The sequence below is a fragment of the Oncorhynchus keta genome, unplaced genomic scaffold, assembly GCF_023373465.1.
Source record: "Oncorhynchus keta strain PuntledgeMale-10-30-2019 unplaced genomic scaffold, Oket_V2 Un_contig_3758_pilon_pilon, whole genome shotgun sequence".
Classification (NCBI taxonomy): Eukaryota; Metazoa; Chordata; class Actinopteri; order Salmoniformes; family Salmonidae; genus Oncorhynchus; species Oncorhynchus keta.
The window spans coordinates 59847-83183 of NW_026287413.1; the positions used below are offsets into that span (position 1 = coordinate 59847).

The 23337-nt window shown below is 43.5% G+C and overlaps 1 protein-coding gene and 1 long non-coding RNA gene across 3 annotated transcripts in view; both read right to left on the minus strand.

Annotated features, from left to right (window-relative positions):
* Positions 1 to 3536: 3536 nt before the first annotated feature.
* The window catches only part of mtbp (MDM2 binding protein), a 69919-nt gene continuing 50118 nt past the window's right edge, over positions 3537 to 23337 (minus strand). The window contains 7 exon segments of the mRNA XM_052508629.1: positions 3537 to 3595; positions 3636 to 4238; positions 4398 to 4463; positions 6507 to 6620; positions 8537 to 8801; positions 17508 to 17523; positions 17788 to 18053. Of these exon segments, the coding sequence (XP_052364589.1) occupies positions 4203 to 4238; positions 4398 to 4463; positions 6507 to 6620; positions 8537 to 8801; positions 17508 to 17523; positions 17788 to 18053 (763 nt within the window). The 3' untranslated portion in view covers positions 3537 to 3595; positions 3636 to 4202.
* LOC127924169 (uncharacterized) lies at positions 18349 to 22081 on the minus strand. 2 transcript variants are annotated; one of them, XR_008117041.1, is made up of 4 exons: positions 21824 to 22081; positions 20178 to 20255; positions 19359 to 19619; positions 18349 to 18487 (listed from the first exon to the last, which is right to left on the minus strand). It is a non-coding gene; the product is annotated as an uncharacterized LOC127924169 (long non-coding RNA). The 2 variants fall into 2 exon arrangements; XR_008117042.1 differs by lacking the exons at positions 18349 to 18487; positions 19359 to 19619; positions 20178 to 20255 and adding exons at positions 20815 to 20982; positions 21180 to 21344.

Consider the following 23337-nt stretch of genomic DNA (forward strand, 5'->3'; position numbering starts at 1 on the left):
CCCATGAGGACATTTCCCACATCCGCATGAGGACAAAGGCTATTCTAAATTTAGGGGGTAGGTTTAGAATTAGGGTTAGGTTTAGAATTAGCCTTAGGTTTAGAATTAGGGTTAGGTTTAGAATGAGGCTTAGAATTAGGCTTAGGTTTAGAATTAGGCTTAGGTTTAGAATTAGGCTTAGAATTAGGGTTAGATTTAGAATTAGGCTTAGAATTATGGTTAGGTTTAGAATTAAGGTTAGATTTAGAATTAGGGGGAAGTAGGATTTTGAATGCAAATCAATTGTAGGTCCCCACAAGGATAGAAGAACAAAATGGGTGTGTACATTTTTTCTACCTTATCAGGACCACACTGTCCTGACAAGTCACCACAATGTCCTGATAAGATAGGAAAACAAGAACAATTTAGAAAAGTCAGGACTTGTTTTATGTCCTGAATTTGTTAAAATGCTGTTAAGTTTAAGGGTTAAGGTTAGGACAAGCTCACTCTCCTTGCTTGTTTTATTACATGAGTCCAAATCACTGATCTGATTTCACCTCCACTAATTAATTTAATAACTCCAACTCTCCTCTATCATGACTGAGGGTGGTTGGTCCTGATTCTGTTAAGTGTGATTTAACAGAAGGAGCAGATTTTGAATATCACTAATGAGGACAGACCTCGACCTAACTCAGTAATTCTCTACTAATATTTACTCATATCGTTTTTTTTGCCTTAAGTCATTGAGAACAGGTTCTCTTTTACAATAAGGACCTAACCAAGCTAAATATTGAAGATGCTATATTTATAACATTAAAAATAGAATGCTTGGTAGTTATCCCAAAATAGTTGTTTAAGTCCAACCCGTACCTTAGTCTAATTGGGTGGCCTGTGGTGGGATGAATCATGAGACCAAACATAGTGGGGTGTGTGGAGCACCTATAGGGGAGCATTGTTAGCCTGGATGCCTGTCTGTTGTTTGGCAGTAGAGCAGGAACATACTGGCACCCAGGCCAGAGGAGAAAACAAAGCCCCCTCAGAATGTATCAGGTCCCAAGGTTGCTAACCAGAGAGGCTCGACCCCCAGTTCATTCCCATCATCCCTTTCATGCTCTTGGCCAGGGGAGAGAGGAGCGTCTCGACCCACAGTTCATTCCCATCACCCCTTTCATGCTCTTGACCAGGGGAGAGGACTTAGGGGGGTATAGAGTATTGAGGATGGTATATAGTAGTGAGGACTAAGGGTGGGTGTTATAGAGTAGTGAGGACTAAGGGTGGTATAGAGTAGTGAGGACTATAAGGGGTATAGAGTAGTGAGGACTAAGGGGGGTATAGAATAGTGAGGACTGAGGGGGGTATAGAATAGTGAGGACTGAGGGGGGTGTTATAGAGTAGTGAGGACTAAGGGTGGTATAGAGTACTGAGGACCGAGGATGGTATATAGTAGTGAGGACTGAGGGTGGTATATAGTAGTGAGGACTAAGGGGGGTGGTAATAGAGTAGTGAGGACTATAAGGGGTATAGAGTAGTGAGGACTGAGGGGGTGGTATAGAGTAGTGAGGACTAAGGGGGTGGTATAGAGTAGTGAGGACTAAGGGGGGTGGTATAGAGTAGTGAGGACTAAGGGGGGTGGTATAGAGTAGTGAGGACTAAGGGGGGTGGTATAGAGTAGTGAGGACTAAGGGGGGTGAAATAGAGTAGTGAGGACTGAAGGGGGTATAGACTAGTGAGGACTGAGGGGGTAAACTAGTGAGGACCGAGGGGGAGTATAGAATACTGAGGACTGGAAGGGTATAGAGTAGTGAGGACTGAGGGGGGTATAGTGTAGTGAGGACTGAGGGGGGTATAGAGTAGTGAGGACTGAGGGGGGTATAGAGTAGTGAGGACTGAGGGGGGTAGACTAGTGAGGTCTGAGGGGGTGAGTGAGGTCTGAGGGGGTATATAGTAGTGAGGACTGAGGGGGGTAGACTAGTGAGGTCTGAGGGGGGTATATAGTAGTGAGGACTGGAGGGGGTATAGTGTAGTGAGGACTGAGGGGGTATAGTGTAGTGAGGACTGAGGGGGTATAGTGTAGTGAGGACTGAGGGGGTATAGAGTAGTGAGGACTGAGGGGGGTATAGAGTAGTGAGGACTGAGGGGGTAGACTAGTGAGGTCTGAGGGGGTATATAGTAGTGAGGACTGAGGGGGGTAGACTAGTGAGGTCTGAGGGGGGTATATAGTAGTGAGGACTGAGGGGGGTAGACTAGTGAGGTCTGAGGGGGGTATATAGTAGTGAGGACTGAGGGGGGTATAGAGTAGTGAGGACTGAGGGGGGTAGAATAGTGAGGACTGAGGGGGGTATAGAGTAGTGAGGACTGAGGGGGTATAGAGTAGTGAGGACTGAGGGGGGGTATAGAGTAGTGAGGACTGAGGGGGGGGTATAGAGTAGTGAGGACTGAGGGGGTGGTATAGAGTAGTGAGGACTGGGGTGGTATAGAGTAGGTAGTGAGGGGTATAGTATATTGAGGACTGAGGGGGTATAGAGTAGTGAGGACTGAGGGGGGTATAGAATAGTGAGGACTGAGGGGGTATACAGTAGTGAGGACCAGAGGGGTATAGAGTAGTGAGGACTGACTGGGGGTATAGAATAGTGAGGACTGAGGGGGGGTGTTATAGAGTAGTGAGGACTGAGGGGGTATAGAGTAGTGAGGACTGAGGGGGTAGACTAGTGAGGTCTGAGGGGGTATATAGTAGTGAGGACTGAGGGGGTAGACTAGTGAGGTCTGAGGGGTATATAGTAGTGAGGACTGAGGGGGTATAGAGTAGTGAGGACTGAGGGGGGTATAGAATAGTGAGGACTGAGGGGGGTATAGAGTAGTGAGGACTGAGGGGGGTATAGAATAGTAAGGACTGAGGGGGGTATAGAGTAGTGAGGACTGAGGGGGGTATAGAGTAGTGAGGACTGAGGGGGGTATAGAATAGTGAGGACTGAGGGGTGGTATAGAGTAGTGAGGACTGAGGGGGTATAGAATAGTGAGGACTGAGGGGGTATAGAGTAGTGAGGACTGAGGGGGTATAGAGAAAGCATTGTTTTGTTCATATGTGTGAGAGAAAGTGACATTGTCTGTTGGCTTTGCATTTGTTCCTACTGTGACCCGAGATAGTTACTAGTGACGTAACATTAGTCTGACAGTGTTGTACTGCACAGAACAGTCGTAGTAGTACGCACAAAGATCACAAAACACATTTTATTATATTTCATCAAATTGATGGCACAACTAAAAGAAATAGTGATATCTACAATTCTACCAATGCTTTGCAACAAACAGAGACATACAAACATGTTAAATAAACCATGTAAACACATCTAAAAGACAAACCTCCCAGTTTGTGGAATTTCCTATTAAAACAACATAAGAGAGAACTCATTAAAACAAACACAATGTAATTACAATGAATGGCTGCCTGGCAACTGACAGTCACTGAGGTTCTTAAGACACAAACAAACAATGTGAATTACAATGAATGGTTCTTAAGACACAAACAAACAATGGAATTACAATGAACTGCAACTAGTCACTGAGGTTCTTAAGACACAAACAAACAATGTAATTACAATGAATGGTTGCCTGGCAACTGAGTCACTGAGGTTCTTAAGCAAACAATGGCAATGAACTGGACAGTCACTGAGGTTCTTAAGACACAAACAAACAATGTAATTACAATGAATGGCTGCCTGGCAACTGACAGTCACTGAGGTTCTTAAGACACAAACAAACAATGTAATTACAATGAATGGTTGCCTGGCAACTGATAGTCACTGAGGTTCTTAAGACACAAACAAACAATGTAATTACAATGAATGGTTGCCTGGCAACTGATAGTCACTGAGGTTCTTAAGACACAAACAAACAATGTAATTACAATGAATGGTTGCCTGGCAACTGATAGTCACTGAGGTTCTTAAGACACAAACAAACAATGTAATTACAATGAATGGTTGCCTGGCAACTGACAGTCACTGAGGTTCTTAAGACACAAACAAACAATGGAATTACAATGAATGGTTGCCTGGCAACTGACAGTCACTGAGGTTCTTAAGACACAAACAAACATGCTAATCACACGTTCACACCCTGACAGACTGTACTGATGTTTCCTGTGGTGAAACTACATTCCACTGATGGTTGCGGTTTGCCGTGACTATAAAACCAGTCTAAAACCACTAGTGATCGTTCCCTCGTCACTTAGAGGCCCGCTCCGTAACCCAGTCGATGACCTGCAATACAACCAATAAAAACACATGGGTCTGTTTACAATTTACAAACTCTTCATGAACAATATCTACCTGAACACCCCTCGACTTCTGAAGAACATGGTTCAAAGTTTACCGTCTTAAGGGGAAGGTAAAATATGTAATAAATGGTTGACAGGTTACCTGCTTGGCATTGCTGCTGGCTGCTTTCATCATTTCCTCATGAAGGCCCCTGGACGTCTTCAGATCCTTTTGGAGAAAAGGAATAGATTGTGATGCCAGCTTATAGTCTCTGGGGTGATGATGTAACAGTCATCTTATCTCTCTATAGTCTCTGGGGTGATGATGTAACAGTCATCTTATCTCTCTATAGTCTCTGGGGTGATGATGTAACAGTCAGCTTATCTCTCTATAGTCTCTGGGGTGATGATGTAACAGTCAGCTTATCTCTCTATAGTCTCTGGGGTGATGATGTAACAGTCATCTTATCTCTCTATAGTCTCTGGGGTGATGATGTAACAGTCATCTTATCTCTCTATAGTCTCTGGGGTGATGATGTAACAGTCAGCTTATCTCTCTATAGTCTCTGGGGTGATGATGTAACAGTCATCTTATCTCTCTATAGTCTCTGGGGTGATGATGTAACAGTCATCTTATCTCTCTACAAGTCTCTGGGGTGATGATGTAACAGTCAGCTTATCTCTCTATAGTCTGGGGTGATGATGTAACAGTCATCTTATCTCTCTATAGTCTCTGGAGTGATGATGTAACAGTCAGCTTATCTCTCTATAGTCTCTGGGGTGCTGATGTAACAGCCAGTTTATCTCTCTATAGTCTCTGGGGTGATGATGTAACAGTCAGCTTATCTCTCTATAGTCTCTGGGGTGATGATGTAACAGTCATCTTATCTCATAGTCTCCCAGTGATGATGTAACAGTCAGCTTATCTCTATAGTCTCTGGGGTGATGATGTAACGTCAGTCATCTTATCTCTCTATAGTCTCTGGGGTGATGATGTAACAGTCATCTTATCTCTCTATAGTCTCTGGGGTGATGATGTAACAGTAAAGCTGCTATTGTCAGGTCAGACAGCCAGCTTATCTCTCTATAGTCTCTGGGGGTGATGATGTAACAGCCAGCTTATCTCTCTATAGTCTCTGGGGTGATGATGTAACAGTCAGCTTATCTCTCTATAGTCTCTGGGGTGATGATGTAACATCAGCTGCTATAGTCAGGTCAGACAGTCCTCTAATCCTCTATAGTCTCTGGGGTGCTGATGTAACAGCCAGTGTATCTCTCTATAGTGATGATGTAACAGTCATCTTATCTCTCTATAGTCTCTGGGGTGATGATGTAACAGTCATCTTATCTCTCTATAGTCTCTGGGGTGATGATGTAACAGTCAGCTTATCTCTCTATAGTCTCTGGGGTGATGATGTAACAGTCAGTTTATCTCTCTATAGTCTCTGGGGTGATGATGTAACAGTCAGTTTATCTCTCTATAGTCTCTGGGGTGATGATGTAACAGTCAGCTTATCTCTATAGTCTCTGGGGTGATGATGTAACAGTCAGCTTATCTCTCTATAGTCTCTGGGGTGATGATGTAACTAGTCCCCAGCTTATCTCTCTATATCTGGTTAACAGTCAGTTTATCTCTCTATAGTCTCTGGGGTGATGATGTAACAGTCATCTTATCTCTCCTATAGTCTCTGGGGTGATGATGTAACAGTCAGCTTATCTCTCTATAGTCCTGGGGTGATGATGTAACAGTCAGTTTATCTCTCTATAGTCTCTGGGGTGATGATGTAACACATCTTATCCTCTATAGTCTCTGGGGTGATGATGTAACAGTCAGCTTATCTCTCTATAGTCTCTGGGTGATGATGTAACAGTCCTTATCTCTCTATAGTCTCTGGGGTGATGATGTAACAGCCAGTTTATCTCTCTATAGTCTCTGGGGTGATGATGTAACAGGATCTTATCTCTATAGTCTCTGGGGTGATGATGTAACCTCCCTTATCTCCTATAGTCTCTGGGGTGATGATGTAACAGCAGTCTTGGGCCATAGTCTCTGGGGTGATGATGTAACAGCTCGCCACTATAGGAGGCCCCTCACAGTTTATCTTAACATTGTGGATACAGGGCAAATTAGGAGCAGACAGGAATGACATCTGTTTAACAGATCTTAACATCTGTCTTAATGGCAGGCCAGACAAGGAATGTAGACAAGCTGCACGTTAAACAGTCTTGGTTAAATGTGATTCAACGAATGGGAGGAAAAAAGGAGAGGAACCTTCAGATAGAATTTGGAGATTTCAAACAGTCTTTGACTGCAGGCGGCAAGATTCTTGTGTTCTCTGGTGATCCCATGATGCTTCAGCGTCTTCACCACGACCTCTTCTAGCATCTGGAACAGAAACACCAGACAACACTCTGCATGCTGTTCTGACTTGCCCAGTTTAATAAAAGGTTCAATAAATAAAATGTGAGTGTCAATGGGAATCACTGACGTTTCTCTACTTCAGGGATGGGCAACTCTGACGGGGGTGAGGGCTACCAAAATATTAATTTATCATGGGGGCTCGCGGGTCTGTGTAACCACATCCATACCCCCACCTTGAAGCAAAACGGGGGAGGTGCCGCCAGTTGCCCATTCCTGCTCGAAATAAACCTGTATTTCTCTAAATAAACCTGTATTTCTCTAAATAAACCTGTATTTCTCTACATAAACCTGTATTTCTCTACATAAACCTGTATTTCTCTAAGTAAACATGTATTTCTCTAAGTAAACCAGGACAGACATAAACCTGTATATTGCACCACAGGGCCAGATCTTAACATTGTGTTGATAATGGCAGGACAGACAGGAATGTACCACTGCACCACTCAGGAGGCCCCTCAAACTGAAACTTATCTCAAGGATATTTTGAAAATGTATTTATTTTTTGTACTTTTACCCATTTTCTCTCCAATTGGTAGTTACAGTGTTGTCTCGTCGCTGCAACTCTCCTACGGACTCAGGAGAGGCGAAGGCCGAGAGCCGTGCGTCCTCCGAAACACGACCCAACCAAGCCACACTGCTTCTTGACACAATGCCAACTTAACCCGGAAGCCAGACGCACCAATGTGTCGGAGGAAACACCGTCCAACTGGCGACCGGATGCCAGCTTGCAGGCGCCCGGCCCGCCACAAGGAGTCGCTAGAGCGAGATGGGACAAGGATATCGCGGTCGGCCAAAACCTCCCCTAACCCGGACGACGCTGGGCCAATTGTGCAACGCTGGGCCAATTGTGCGATGCAGTGCCTTAGACCGCTGCGCCACACAGGAGGCCCCTCACAGATCTTAACATTGTGGATAATGTTAGGACAGACAGGAATGTACCACTGCACCACACAGATCTTAACATTGTGGATAATGGCAGGACAGAAAGGAATGTACCATTGCACCACACAGATCTTAACATTGTGGATAATGGTAGGACAGACAGGAATGTACCACTGCACCACACAGATCTTAACATTGTGGATAATGGCAGGACAGAAAGGAATGTACCATTGCACCACACAGATCTTAACATTGTGGATAATGGTAGGACAGACAGGAATGTACCGCTGCACCACTCAGGAGGCCCCTCACAGATCTTAACAATGTGGATAATGGTAGGACAGACAGGAATGTACTGCTGCACCACACAGATCTTAACATTGTGGATAATGGTAGGACAGACAGGAATGTACCGCTGCACCACTCAGGAGGCCCCTCACAGATCTTAACATTGTGGATAATGGTAGGACAGACAGGAATGTACTGCTGCACCACTCAGGAGGCCCCTCACAGATCTTAACATTGTGGATAATGGTAGGACAGACAGGAATGTACCGCTGCACCACTCAGGAGGCCCCTCACAGATCTTAACATTGTGGATAATGGTAGGATAGACAGGAATGTACTGCTGCACCACACAGATCTTAACATTGTGGATAATGGTAGGATAGACAGGAATGTACTGCTGCACCACACAGATCTTAACATTGTGGATAATGGTAGGATAGACAGGAATGTACCGCTGCACCACTCAGGAGGCCCCTCACAGATCTTAACAGAAAGGAATGTACTGCTGTCGTTAGACATCTGCAGCAGAGTCATCATGTCCTAGTTAACTAGTGGAGGGCTACACTATGTCAATATAGTACAGCATAACCTAATGGAAGACTATGTATCTAGACGTTGTGCGTCTGTCTATAGAGATCGATCCTCTATGTGAATATCTACATGCTGTACAACACAGAAATATTTCCCCAACAGATCCAATAACCTCTTACCCGGGCGTGTTTCTGGGAGCGAGACTCCTTGCTGGCCTTGTCCTCTGCCTGTCCCTGGGCCTGGGGGGCTCTGTGGCTGTTTTGGGGGTCAGGGTGGTGCTTCTCTGGCCCCCGGGGGCCCATTCTTAGGGCTGAGACAGAGGAGGAGGAGGACTGAGACCTGGTTTTCTGCAGTCTCAAGCCTCTCACAGCTGGGTGGGTATCAGTTCCACTGCTGCCACTGCACACAGAGCCCAGGGACTCACTACTCTCCGACTTGGCCAGCCTGAACAACACAGACACACAGACAGTTGAACACACACAGACATGCGCGCACACACACAGAATACTTTTTTGACAAAGTGGTGTCACTATCTCTGCCAGAAATCTGTTGAATCTACTCTACTAATGACCTCAGCGGTCGCCATAATCAATTAAGGTTCAATTCCATAACATATTTCATCTCTATGCAATTATATAGTAGCCAAGAGGTCTCCTGAAGACAATCATCTGGAAGGTAATGTAGAGAGGCATTAACCTGGTGCATGTGGACATCATATTACATCATTAAGCCTACTAGGTTACATCACTTGATATTCACTGTGGATATTCACTGTGTTTTATTAGTTCTAAAACTATCATGTATATCTACTGGTCACATCCCCTGAGGAATAAAACCATCATTTATATCACCTGAGGAATAAAACCATCATTTATATCTACTGGTCACATCACCTGAGGAATAAAACCATCATTTATATCACCTGAGGAATAAAACCATCATTTATATCTACTGGTCACATCACCTGAGGAATAAAACCATCATTTATATCTACTGGTCACATCACCTGAGGAATAAAACCATCATTTATATCACCTGAGGAATAAAACCATCATTTATATCTACTAGGTTACATCGCTTGATATTCACTGTGGATATTCACTGTGTTTTATTAGTTCTAAAACTATCATGTATATCTACTGGTCACATCACCTGAGGAATAAAACCATCATTTATATCACCTGAGGAATAAAACCAAATACCATCACCTGAGGAATAAAACCATCATTTATATATCACATCCCCTGAGGAATAAAACCATCATTTATATCACCTGAGGAATAAAACCATCATTTATATCTACTGGTCACATCACCTGAGGAATAAAACCATCATTTATATCTACTGGTCACATCACCTGAGGAATAAAACCATCATTTATATCACCTGAGGAATAAAACCATAATTTATATCTACTGGTCACATCACCTGAGGAATAAAACCATCATTTATATCACCTGAGGAATAAAACCCTCCTCAGCAGATGTATATCTCACATAAAACGACATATAAAGGGTATCAACGTGTGAATAATTAACATTCAGTTCCACTTTGAAAGACAATATGCTGACCGCAGACTATATGGCTTCCGCAAACTAAATAGCACCCTATTTCCTATTTAGCGCAGTACTTCTACCCTGTAGGCCCTGGTCAAAAGTAGTGCACTATATAGGGAACAGGGTGCCATTTGGGATTACTCCTGTGTGTATATGCAATAAGAGTCAGCAATGGAATGTGCTGCAGAGAGTCACGATAAACTATTGACAGTCTGTAAAGAACAGTAACTGCAGAGGGGAACTATCTCTCTCTGTGTGTGTGTGTGTGTGTGTGTGTGTGTGTGTGTGTGTGTGTGTGTGTGTGTGTGTGTGTGTGTGTGTGTGTGTGTGTGTGTGTGTGTGTGTGTGTGTGTGTGTGTGTGTGTGTGTGTGTGTGTGTGTGTGTGTGTGTGTGTGTGTGTGTGTGTGTGTGTGTGCGTGCGTGCGTGCGCGTGTGTGTGTGTGTGAGAGAGAAGTTTTCAAGTGGAAAAACTTCAAACATCTGAATACCTCAGAACCCGGAAACAGCATTTTCTTTTCTACAACTATCAGATGTGTCACCAACACTTTTAGGCGAAACCCACTTCAGTTTGACGTTAACTACTGTTAGGTTGAAACCCACTTCAGCTTGATGTTAACTACTGTTAGGTTGAAACCCATTTCAGCTTGATGTTAACTACTGTTAGGTCGAAACCCATTTCAGCTTGATGTTAACTACTGTTAGGTTGAAACCCATTTCAGCTTGATGTTAACTACTGTTAGGTTGAAACCCACTTCAGTTTGACGTTAACTACTGTTAGGTTGCAACCCATTTCAGCTTGATGTTAACTACTGTTAGGTTGAAACCCATTTCAGCTTGATGTTAACTACTGTTAGGTTGAAACCCACTTCAGTTTGACGTTAACTACTGTTAGGTTGCAACCCATTTCAGCTTGATGTTAACTACTGTTAGGTTGCAACCCATTTCAGCTTGATGTTAACTACTGTTAGGTTGAAACCCATTTCAGCTTGATGTTAACTACTGTTAGGTTGAAACCCATTTCAGCTTGATGTTAACTACTGTTAGGTTGAAACCCACTTCAGTTTGACGTTAACTACTGTTAGGTTGCAACCCATTTCAGCTTGATGTTAACTACTGTTAGGTTGAAACCCATTTCAGCTTGATGTTAACTACTGTTAGGTTGAAACCCACTTCAGTTTGACGTTAACTACTGTTAGGTTGAAACCCATTTCAGCTTGATGTTAACTACTGTTAGGTTGAAACCCATTTCAGCTTGATGTTAACTACTGTTAGGTTGAAACCCACTTCAGTTTGATGTTAACTACTGTTAGGTTGAAACCCATTTCAGCTTGATGTTAACTACTGTTAGGTTGAAACCCATTTCAGCTTGATGTTAACTACTGTTAGGTTGAAACCCACTTCAGTTTGCGTTAACTACTGTTAGGTTGAAACCCATTTCAGCTTGATGTTAACTACTGTTAGGCAAAACCCATTTCAGCTTGATGTTAACTACTGTTAGGTTGAAACCCATTTCAGCTTGATGTTAACTACTGTTAGGTTGAAACCCATTTCAGCTTGATGTTAACTACTGTTAGGCAAAACCCATTTCAGCTTGACGTTAACTACTGTTAGGCAAAACCCATTTCAGCTTGACGTTAACTACTGTTAGGCAAAACCCATTTCAGCTTGACGTTAACTACTGTTAGGTTGAAACCCATTTCAGCTTGATGTTAACTACTGTTAGGTTGAAACCCATTTCAGCTTGACGTTAACTACTGTTAGGCAAAACCCATTTCAGCTTGATGTTAACTACTGTTAGGTTGAAACCCATTTCAGCTTGACGTTAACTACTGTTAGGTTGAAACCCATTTCAGCTTGATGTTAACTACTGTTAGGTTGAAACCCATTTCAGCTTGATGTTAACTACTGTTAGGTTGAAACCCATTTCAGCTTGATGTTAACTACTGTTAGGTTGAAACCCATTTCAGCTTGATGTTAACTACTGTTAGGTTGAAACCCATTTCAGCTTGATGTTAACTACTGTTAGGTTGAAACCCACTTCAGTTTGACGTTAACTACTGTTAGGTTGCAACCCATTTCAGCTTGATGTTAACTACTGTTAGGTTGAAACCCATTTCAGCTTGATGTTAACTACTGTTAGGTTGAAACCCACTTCAGTTTGACGTTAACTACTGTTAGGTTGCAACCCATTTCAGCTTGATGTTAACTACTGTTAGGTTGAAACCCATTTCAGCTTGATGTTAACTACTGTTAGGTTGAAACCCATTTCAGCTTGATGTTAACTACTGTTAGGTTGAAACCCATTTCAGCTTGATGTTAACTACTGTTAGGTTGAAACCCACTTCAGTTTGACGTTAACTACTGTTAGGTTGCAACCCATTTCAGCTTGATGTTAACTACTGTTAGGTTGAAACCCATTTCAGCTTGATGTTAACTACTGTTAGGTTGAAACCCACTTCAGTTTGACGTTAACTACTGTTAGGTTGCAACCCATTTCAGCTTGATGTTAACTACTGTTAGGTTGCAACCCATTTCAGCTTGATGTTAACTACTGTTAGGTTGAAACTGTTTTTCAGCTTGATGTTAACTACTGTTAGGTTGAAACCCATTTCAGCTTGATGTTAACTACTGTTAGGTTGAAACCCACTTCAGTTTGACGTTAACTACTGTTAGGTTGCAACCCATTTCAGCTTGATGTTAACTACTGTTAGGTTGAAACCAATTTCAGCTTGATGTTAACTACTGTTAGGTTGAAACCCACTTCAGTTTGACGTTAACTACTGTTAGGTTGAAACCCATTTCAGCTTGATGTTAACTACTGTTAGGTTGAAACCCATTTCAGCTTGATGTTAACTACTGTTAGGTTGAAACCCATTTCAGCTTGATGTTAACTACTGTTAGGTTGAAACCCATTTCAGCTTGATGTTAACTACTGTTAGGCAAAACCCATTTCAACTTGGCGTTAACTACTGTTAGGTTGAAACCCATTTCAGCTTGATGTTAACTACTGTTAGGTTGAAACCCATTTCAGCAGCGTTAACTACTGTTAGGCAAAACCCATTTCAGCTTGATGTTAACTACTGTTAGGTTGAAACCCATTTCAGCTTGACGTTAACTACTGTTAGGTTGAAACCCATTTCAGCTTGATGTTAACTACTGTTAGGTTGAAACCCATTTCAGCTTGACGTTAACTACTGTTAGGCAAAACCCATTTCAGCTTGATGTTAACTACTGTTAGGTTGAAACCCATTCCAGCTTGATGTTAACTACTGTTAGGCAAAACCCATTTCAGCTTGATGTTAACTACTGTTAGGTTGAAACCCATTTCAGCTTGACGTTAACTACTGTTAGGTTGAAACCCATTTCAGCTTGACGTTAACTACTGTTAGGCAAAACCCATTTCAGCTTGACGTTAACTACTGTTAGGCAAAACCCACTTCAGCTTGATGTTAACTACTGTTAGGGTGAAACCCATTTCAGCTTGACGTTAACTACTGTTAGGTTGAAACCCATTTCAGCTTGATGTTAACTACTGTTAGGTTGAAACCCACTTCAGTTTGACGTTAACTACTGTTAGGTTGAAACCCATTTCAGCTTGATGTTAACTACTGTTAGGCAAAACCCATTTCAGCTTGACGTTAACTACTGTTAGGCAAAACCCATTTCAGCTTGACGTTAACTACTGTTAGGTTGAAACCCATTTCAGCTTGATGTTAATTACTGTTAGGTTGAAACCCATTTCCAGCTTGACGTGAACTACTGTTAGGTTGAAACCCATTTCAGCTTGACGTTAACTACTGTTAGGTTGAAACCCATTTCATCTTGACGTTAACTACTGTTAGGTTGAAACCCATTTCAGCTTGATGTTAACTACTGTTAGGCAAAACCCATTTCAGCTTGATGTTAACTACTATTAGGTTGAAACCCATTTCAGCTTGATGTTAACTACTGTTAGGTTGAAACCCATTTCAGCTTGATGTTAACTACTGTTAGGCAAAACCCATTTCAGCTTGATGTTAACTACTATTAGGTTGAAACCCATTTCAGCTTGACGTTAACTACTGTTAGGCAAAACCCATTTCAGCTTGACGTTAACTACTGTTAGGCAAAACCCATTTCAGCTTGACGTTAACTACTGTTAGGTAAAACCCATTTCAGTTTGACGTTAACTACTGTTAGGTTGAAACCCATTTCAGCTTGACGTTAACTACTGTTAGGTAAAACCCATTTCAGCTTGACGTTAACTACTGTTAGGTTGAAACCCATTTCAGCTTGACGTTAACTACTGTTAGGCAAAACCCATTTCAGCTTGATGTTAACTACTATTAGGTTGAAACCCATTTCAGCTTGACGTTAACTACTGTTAGGCAAAACCCATTTCAGCTTGACGTTAACTACTGTTAGGTTGAAACCCATTTCAGCTTGATGTTAACTACTGTTAGGTAAAACCCACTTCAGCTTGATGTTAACTACTGTTAGGTTGCAACCCATTTCAGCTTGATGTTAACTACTGTTAGGCGAAACCCACTTCAGCTTGACGTTAACTACTGTTAGGTAAAACCCACTTCAGCTTGATGTTAACTACTGTTAGGTTGAAACCCATTTCAGCTTGATGTTAACTACTGTTAGGCAAAACCCATTTCAGCTTGATGTTAACTACTGTTAGGTTGAAACCCATTTCAGCTTGATGTTAACTACTGTTAGGTTGAAACCCATTTCAGCTTGACGTTAACTACTGTTAGGCAAAACCCATTTCAGCTTGATGTTAACTACTGTTAGGCAAAACCCATTTCAGCTTCGTTAACTACTGTTAGGTTGAAACCCATTTCAGCTTGGCGTTAACTACTGTTAGGTTGAAACCTATTTCAGCTTGATGTTAACTACTGTTAGGTTGAAACCCATTTCAGCTTGAGCGTTAACTACTGTTAGGCAAAACCCATTTCAGCTTGATGTTAACTACTGTTAGGTTGAAAACCCATTTCAGCTTGCGTTAACTACTGTTAGGTTGAAACCCATTTTCTTGATCGTTAACTACTGTTAGGCAAAACCCATTTCAGCTTGATGTTAACTACTGTTAGGTTGAAACCCATTTCAGCTTGATGTTAACTACTGTTAGGTTGAAACCCATTTCAGCTTGATGTTAACTACTGTTAGGGTGAAACCCATTTCAGCTTGACGTTAACTACTGTTAGGTTGAAACCCATTTCAGCTTGACGTTAACTACTGTTAGGTTGAAACCTATTTCAGCTTGATGTTAACTACTGTTAGGTTGAAACCCATTTCAGCCTGATGTTAACTACTGTTAGGCAAAACCCATTTCAGCTTGACGTTAACTACTGTTAGGCAAAACCCATTTCAGCTTGACGTTAACTACTGTTAGGCAAAACCCATTTCAGCTTGATGTTAACTACTGTTAGGTTGAAACCCATTTCAGCTTGACGTTAACTACTGTTAGGCAAAACCCATTTCAGCTTGATGTTAACTACTGTTAGGTTGAAACCCATTTCAGCTTGATGTTAACTACTGTTAGGTTGAAACCCATTTCAGCTTGCGTTAACTACTGTTAGGTTGAAACCCATTTCAGCTTGATGTTAACTACTGTTAGGTTGAAACCCATTTCAGCTTGATGTTAACTACTGTTAGGTTGAAACCCATTTCAGCTTGACGTTAACTACTGTTAGGCAAAACCCATTTCAGCTTGACGTTAACTACTGTTAGGGTGAAACCCATTTCAGCTTGACGTTAACTACTGTTAGGCAAAACCCATTTCAGCTTGATGTTAACTACTGTTAGGCAAAACCCATTTCAGCTTGACGTTAACTACTGTTAGGCAAAACCCATTTCAGCTTGATGTTAACTACTGTTAGGCAAAACCCATTTCAGCTTGACGTTAACTACTGTTAGGCAAAACCCATTTCAGCTTGACGTTAACTACTGTTAGGCGAAACCCATTTCAGCTTGATGTTAACTACTATTAGGTAAAACTGTTTCTGATCAAAGAGAACAGAGAAATCCTGCTGTTTCTGATCAAAGAGAACAGAGAAATCCTGTTGTTTCTGATCAAAGAGAACAGAGAAATCCTGCTGTTTCTGATCAAAGAGAACAGAGAAATCCTGTTGTTTCTGATCAAAGAGAACAGAGAAACCCTGCTGTTTCTGATCAAAGAGAACAGAGAAACCCTGCTGTTTCTGATCAAAGGGAACAGAGAAACCCTGCTGTTTCTGATCAAAGAGAACAGAGAAATCCTGTTGTTTCTGATCAAAGAGAACAGAGAAACCCTGCTGTTTCTGATCAAAGAGAACAGAGAAACCCTGCTGTTTCTGATCAAAGGGAACAGAGAAACCCTGCTGTTTCTGATCAAAGAGAACAGAGAAACCCTGCTGTTTCTGATCAAAGAGAACAGAGAAATCCTGTTGTTTCTGATCAAAGAGAACAGAGAAACCCTGCTGTTTCTGATCAAAGAGAACAGAGAAACCCTGCTGTTTCTGGTCAAAGAGAACAGAGAAATCCTGCTGTTTCTGATCAAAGGAAACAGATACATTTCCATTAGGGAACGTCTACTTTGTGAAGTGCAATAACTAAATTCTCCTTTGCACTCCTTCTAAAACAATGCAATTTTTAAAAACGTTGTCAAAGGGTAAAGTCAACTAAACTTAGTCCACTCTGTTCATAACAGATTCTAGTTTTGGGAACAGAAAACTGTATTGAGATTAAATGTTTCATCGATGAAAAAAATGTAACAGTCGGCTAAAATCCATTTCTCTCCATCATTCCCCACCGCCGGCCACTGGGCTTCCTCTCATCACCATATTCTCTCTCCATCATTCCCCACTGGGCTTCCTCTCATCACCATATTCTCTCTCCATCATTCCCCACTGGGCTTCCTCTCATCACCATATTCTCTCTCCATCATTCCCCACTGGGCTTCCTCTCATCACCATATTCTCTCTCCATCTTTCCCCACTGGGCTTCCTCTCATCACCATATTCTCTCTCCATCATTCCCCACTGGGCTTCCTCTCATCACCATATTCTCGCTCCATCTTTCCCCACTGGGCTTCCTCTCATCACCATATTCTCTCTCCATCATTCCCCACTGGGCTTCCTCTCATCACCATATTCTCTCTCCATCATTCCCCTCTGGGCTTCCTCTCATCACCATATTCTCTCTCCATCATTCCCCACTGGGCTTCCTCTCATCACCATATTCTCTCTCCATCATTCCCCACTGGGCTTCCTCTCATCACCATATTCTCTCTCCATCATTCCCCACTGGGCTTCCTCTCATCACCATATTTGCTCCATCGTGAGTGGAAAATTCTTCCATCATTCGAATGCTTCTCATTTATTTATCCTGTGAAATATCTGTGTGTAAAATCTGGGTTTGATGAACAAATATACTGAGACTTGCAAACGTCCCAAGATGGAATGATGAGCAGTAGAGATAGTGGGTGGCCAATACAACCTAGCAGTAGAAGACGATCACATTGTAATCTATTCCCCTACCAAGTTTATTGTTACAAAAACACCTTCTGTTGAATATAGTCTTTGACCTCTAGCACCTGCTCTCAACCACAGGATGTATGTACGTAACCTTTGACCTCCAGCACCTGCTCCAAACCACAGGATATATGTACGTAACCTTTGACCTCTAGCACCTGCTCCAAACCACCGGCTGTACGTACGGACCCTTCGCCTATATAGAACATGATGCCTCTAATATGCCATTTAACAGACACTTTTATCCAAAGCGACTTACCGTGCAAACATTTGTTTTATGTATAGGTGGCTCCGGGAATTAAACCCCTTATCCTGGCGTTGCAAGAGCCATGCTCTACCAACTGAGCTCAGAGGACCATACAAACCTCACTAACCTCTTATAGGGGTGGGTGGCGTCTGTATCCCAGGATCGTCTCTTGATCCTGGGAAGGTCAGAGGATTGAGGAGGGCCTCTCCATCCGGGACACTTCCTGGTTCAGACAGCACGGCCGGCGAGGGGGCGGGGCTTAAGGCGAAGGGGGCGGGACAAGGTTCCTTGGAGCAGGTGGTCTGGGTCTCGTAGCGAATCAGACGAGACTGCAGCCGGATGAAGCCCTGGTCCCGGTCCAAGGCCTTGTGGCCCTGCTCGTCCAGACAAAACCTGGGTAGGGTCAAGAAATTAGTGATTCAAAACATAGACCAGTCTGGACCAGGGGAGAGAGACCTTAGTGATTCAACACAGAGGTCAGGGAGAAGAGAGACCTTAGTGATTCAACACAGAGGTCCAGGAGAAGAGAGACCTTAGTGATTCAACACAGAGACAGGTCTGGACCAGGGAGAAGAGAGACCTTAGTGATTCAACACAGAGGACTGGACCAGGGAGAAGAGAGACCTTAGTGATTCAACGCAGAGGACAGAGACCTTAGTGATTCAACACAGAGACAGGTCTGGACCAGGGAGAAGAGAGACCTTAGTGATTCAACACAGAGGTCCAGGGAGAAGAGAGACCTTAGTGATTCAACACAGAGGTCCAGGGAGAAGAGAGACCTTAGTGATTCAACACAGAGACAGGTCTGGACCAGGGAGAAGAGAGACCTTAGTGATTCAACACAGACAGGACTGGACCAGGGAGAAGAGAGACCTTAGTGATTCAACACAGAGGACCAGGGAGAAAGAGACCTTAGTGATTCAACACAGAGACAGGTCTGGACCAGGGAGAAGAGAGACCTTAGTGATTCAACACAGAGGACCAGGGAGAAGAGAGACCTTAGTGATTCAACACAGAGGACCAGGGAGAAGAGAGACCTTAGTGATTCAACACAGAGACAGGACTGGTCCAGGGAGAAGAGAGACCTGATTCAACACAGACACAGGTCTGGACCAGGGAGAGAGAGACCTTAGTGATTCAACACAGACAGAGACCTTAGTGATTCAACACAGAGGACCAGGGAGAAGAGACCTTAGTGATTCAACACAGAGACAGGTCTGGACCAGGGAGAAGAGAGACCTTAGTGATTCAACACAGAGGTCCAGGAGAAGAGAGACCTTAGTGATTCAACACAGACAGGTCTGGTCCAGGGAGAGAGAGACCTTAGTGATTCAACACAGAGGACCAGGGAGAAGAGAGACCTTAGTGATTCAACACAGAGAGGTCTGGACCAGGGAGAAGAGAGACCTTAGTGATTCAACACAGAGACAGGTCTGGACCAGGGAGAAGAGAGACCTTAGTGATTCAACACAGAGGTCAGGGAGAAGAGAGACCTTAGTGATTCAACACAGAGGACCAGGGAGAAGAGAGACCTTAGTGATTCAACACAGAGACAGGTCTGGACCAGGGAGAAGAGAGACCTTAGTGATTCAACACAGAGGACCAGGGGAAGAGAGACCTTAGTGATTCAACACAGAGGTCCAGGAGAAGAGAGACCTTAGTGATTCAACACAGAGGTGGACCAGGGAGAAGAGAGACCTTAGTGATTCAACACAGAGACAGGTCTGGACCAGGGAGAAGAGAGACCTTAGTGATTCAACACAGAGGACCAGGGAGAAGAGAGACCTTAGTGATTCAACACAGAGACAGGTCTGGACCAGGGAGAAGAGAGACCTTAGTGATTCAACACAGAGGACCAGGGAGAAGAGAGACCTTAGTGATTCAACACAGAGGACCAGGGAGAAGAGAGACCTTAGTGATTCAACACAGAGACAGGTCTGGACCAGGGAGAAGAGAGACCTTAGTGATTCAACACAGAGGACCAGGGAGAAGAGAGACCTTAGTGATTCAACACAGAGGTCCAGGGAGAAGAGAGAACTTAGTGATTCAACACAGAGACAGGTCTGGACCAGGGAGAAGAGAGACCTTAGTGATTCAACACAGAGACAGGTCTGGACCAGGGAGAAGAGAGACCTTAGTGATTCAACACAGAGGACCAGGGAGAAAGAGACCTTAGTGATTCAACACAGAGACAGGTCTGGACCAGGGGAGAAGAGAGACCTTAGTGATTCAACACAGAGGACCAGGGAGAAGAGAGAACTTAGTGATTCAACACAGAGGTCCAGGGAGAAGAGAGACCTTAGTGATTCAACACAGAGACAGGTCTGGACCAGGGAGAGAGAGACCTTAGTGATTCAACACAGAGACAGGTCTGGACCAGGGAGAAGAGAGACCTTAGTGATTCAACACAGAGGACCAGGGAGAAGAGAGACCTTAGTGATTCAACACAGAGAGGTCTGGACCAGGGAGAAGAGAGACCTTAGTGATTCAACACAGAGGACCAGGGAGAAGAGAGACCTTAGTGATTCAACACAGAGGTCCAGGGAGAAGAGAGACCTTAGTGATTCAACACAGAGGACCAGGGAGAAGAGAGACCTTAGTGATTCAACACAGAGACAGGTCTGGACCAGGGAGAAGAGAGACCTTAGTGACTCAACACAGAGGTCTGGACCAGGGAGAAGAGAGACCTTAGTGATTCAACACAGAGGACCAGGGAGAAGAGAGACCTTAGTGATTCAACACAGAGGACCAGGGAGAAGAGAGACCTTAGTGATTCAACACAGAGACAGGTCTGGACCAGGGAGAGAGAGAGACCTTAGTGATTCAACACAGAGACCAGTCTGGACCAGGGAGTAAAATAAGACCTTAGTGATTCAACACAGAGGTCTTCAGAACTTAGTGATTCAACACAGAGGACCAGGAGAAGAGAGAACTTAGTGATTCAACACATTCCTGACAGGACTGGACCAGGGAGAAGAGAGACCTTAGTGATTCAACACAGAGGTCCAGGACTAACAAAACTTAGTGATTCAACACAGAGGATTTTCCAGGGAGAAGAGAGAACTTAGTGATTCAACACAGATTAATGTCTGGACCAGGGAAAGAGAGACCTTAGTGATTCAACACAGAGGACCAGGGAGAAAGAGACCTTAGTGATTCAACACAGAGGTCCAGGGAGAAGAGAGACCTTAGTGATTCAACACAGAGACAGGTCTGGACCAGGGAGAAGAGAGACCTTAGTGATTCAACACAGAGGACCAGGGAGAAGAGAGACCTTAGTGATTCAACACAGAGACAGGTCTGGACCAGGGAGAAGAGAGACCTTAGTGATTCAACACAGAGGACCAGGAGAAGAGAGACCTTAGTGATTCAACACAGAGGTCAGGGAGAGAGAGACCTTAGTGATTCAACACAGAGACAGGTCTGGACCAGGGAGAAGAGAGACCTTAGTGATTCAACACAGACCAGGGAGAAGGAGACCTTAGTGATTCAACACAGAGGACCAGGGAGAAGAGAGACCTTAGTGATTCAACACAGAGGACCAGGGAGAAGAGAGACCTTAGTGATTCAACACAGAGACAGGTCTGGACCAGGGAGAAGAGAGACCTTAGTGATTCAACACAGAGGTCCAGGGAGAAGAGAGACCTTAGTGATTCAACACAGAGGACCAGGGAGAAGAGAGACCTTAGTGATTCAACACAGAGACCAGGCTCTGGACCAGGGAGAAGAGAGACCTTAGTGATTCAACACAGAGGTCCAGGGAGAAGAGAGACCTTAGTGATTCAACACAGAGGTCCAGGGAGAAGAGAGACCTTAGTGATTCAACACAGAGACAGGTCTGGACCAGGGAGAAGAGAGACCTTAGTGATTCCACAGACAGGTCTGGACCAGGGAGAAGAGAGACCTTAGTGATTCAACACAGAGTTCCAGGGAGAAAGAGACCTTAGTGATTCAACACAGAGGTCCAGGGAGAAGAGAGACCTTAGTGATTCAACACAGAGACAGGTCTGGACCAGGGAGAAGAGAGACCTTAGTGATTCAACACAGAGGTCCAGGGAGAAGAGAGACCTTAGTGATTCAACACAGAGACAGGTCTGGTCCAGGGAGAAGAGAGACCTTAGTGATTCAACACAGAGACCAGGTCTGGACCAGGGAGTAGAGACCTTAGTGATTCAACACAGAGGTCCAGGGAGAAGAGAGACCTTAGTGATTCAACACAGAGACAGGTCTGGACCAGGGAGAAGAGAGACCTTAGTGATTCAACACAGAGACAGGTCTGGACCAGGGAGAAGAGAGACCTTAGTGATTCAACACAGAGGTCCAGGGAGAAGAGAGACCTTAGTGATTCAACACAGAGACAGGTCTGGACCAGGGAGAAGAGAGGCCTTAGTGATTCAACACAGAGGTCCAGGGAGAAGAGAGACCTTAGTGATTCAACACAGAGGTCCAGGGAGAAAGAGACCTTAGTGATTCAACACAGAGGTCCAGGAGAAGAGAGACTACTTAGTGATTCAACACAGAGGACCAGGGAGAAAGAGACCTTAGTGATTCAACACAGAGGTGACCTTAGTGATTCAACACAGAGGTCCAGGGAGAAGGGCCAGTCAATAAGCCAGTACTTGGTAGTAGATAAAGTATAAAAGAGCAGGGGAGGGTTCCAGAAGGAACATCAACATTCATAAGACTGAAAGATCAGGACTAAATTAGCATAAAGAGAGAGAGAGAGAGACTAGGCCTCGACTTGTTAAAGTCTCTTAGGTGCCATTTAGAGTAAAATAAGTCTAGTGAGATCAATCTCTCTTCAAAATTTGATTTGTAACTTTTCTGTTAACTCCGTGGATGTGGTATGTCCAAAACACATTCCTGCTTCATGTGTTAGTGCAGCTATTAGCATACCGTAAATACCATAGTATACGGACTAACAAAATAAGGATCGCAATTCAAACTCACAGGATTTTCTCACTAAACCATATTGCACCTAGTCTTGCCATAGTATTAATGCAATGATTCACAAATGTGTGGATATTTTAAAAAGCCTTTCATTTTCAAATGTGTCTAATAGAGCAAAAACGCTGTGCTAGTATTACGGTAATTAAGGTAATTCTTGCAGGACCGTGTGGACTCAGATGGGGCATCAACCTCTTAAAAGAGAGCTGACTCTAGATCAGTCTCTTTATACTGTACCACTCAGATGGGGCATCAACCTCTTAAAAGAGAGCTGACTCTAGATCAGTCTCTTTATAAAGTACCACTCAGATGGGGCATCAACCTCTTAAAAGAGAGCTGACTCTAGATCAGTCTCTTTACACTGTACCACTCAGATGTATAAAGAACCTTTAGTCCAGGTAGTTTAGGAGACATCTCTTAAAAGAGAGCTGACTCTAGATCAGTCTCTTTACACTGTACCACTCAGATGGGGTATCAACCTTTAGGAGGTAGTTTGGGAGACATCTCTTATAAAGAGAGCTGACTCTAGATCAGTCTCTTTACACTGTACCACTCAGATGGGGTATCAACCTTTAGGAGGTAGTTTAGGAGACATCTCTTAAAAGACAGCTGACTCTAGTCAGTAGTGTCCTGTATGTATAAAGACACCTACTCTAGTCCATGGTAGTGTCCTGTATGTATAAAGACACCTACTCTAGTCCATGGTAGTGTCCTGTATGTATAAAGACAC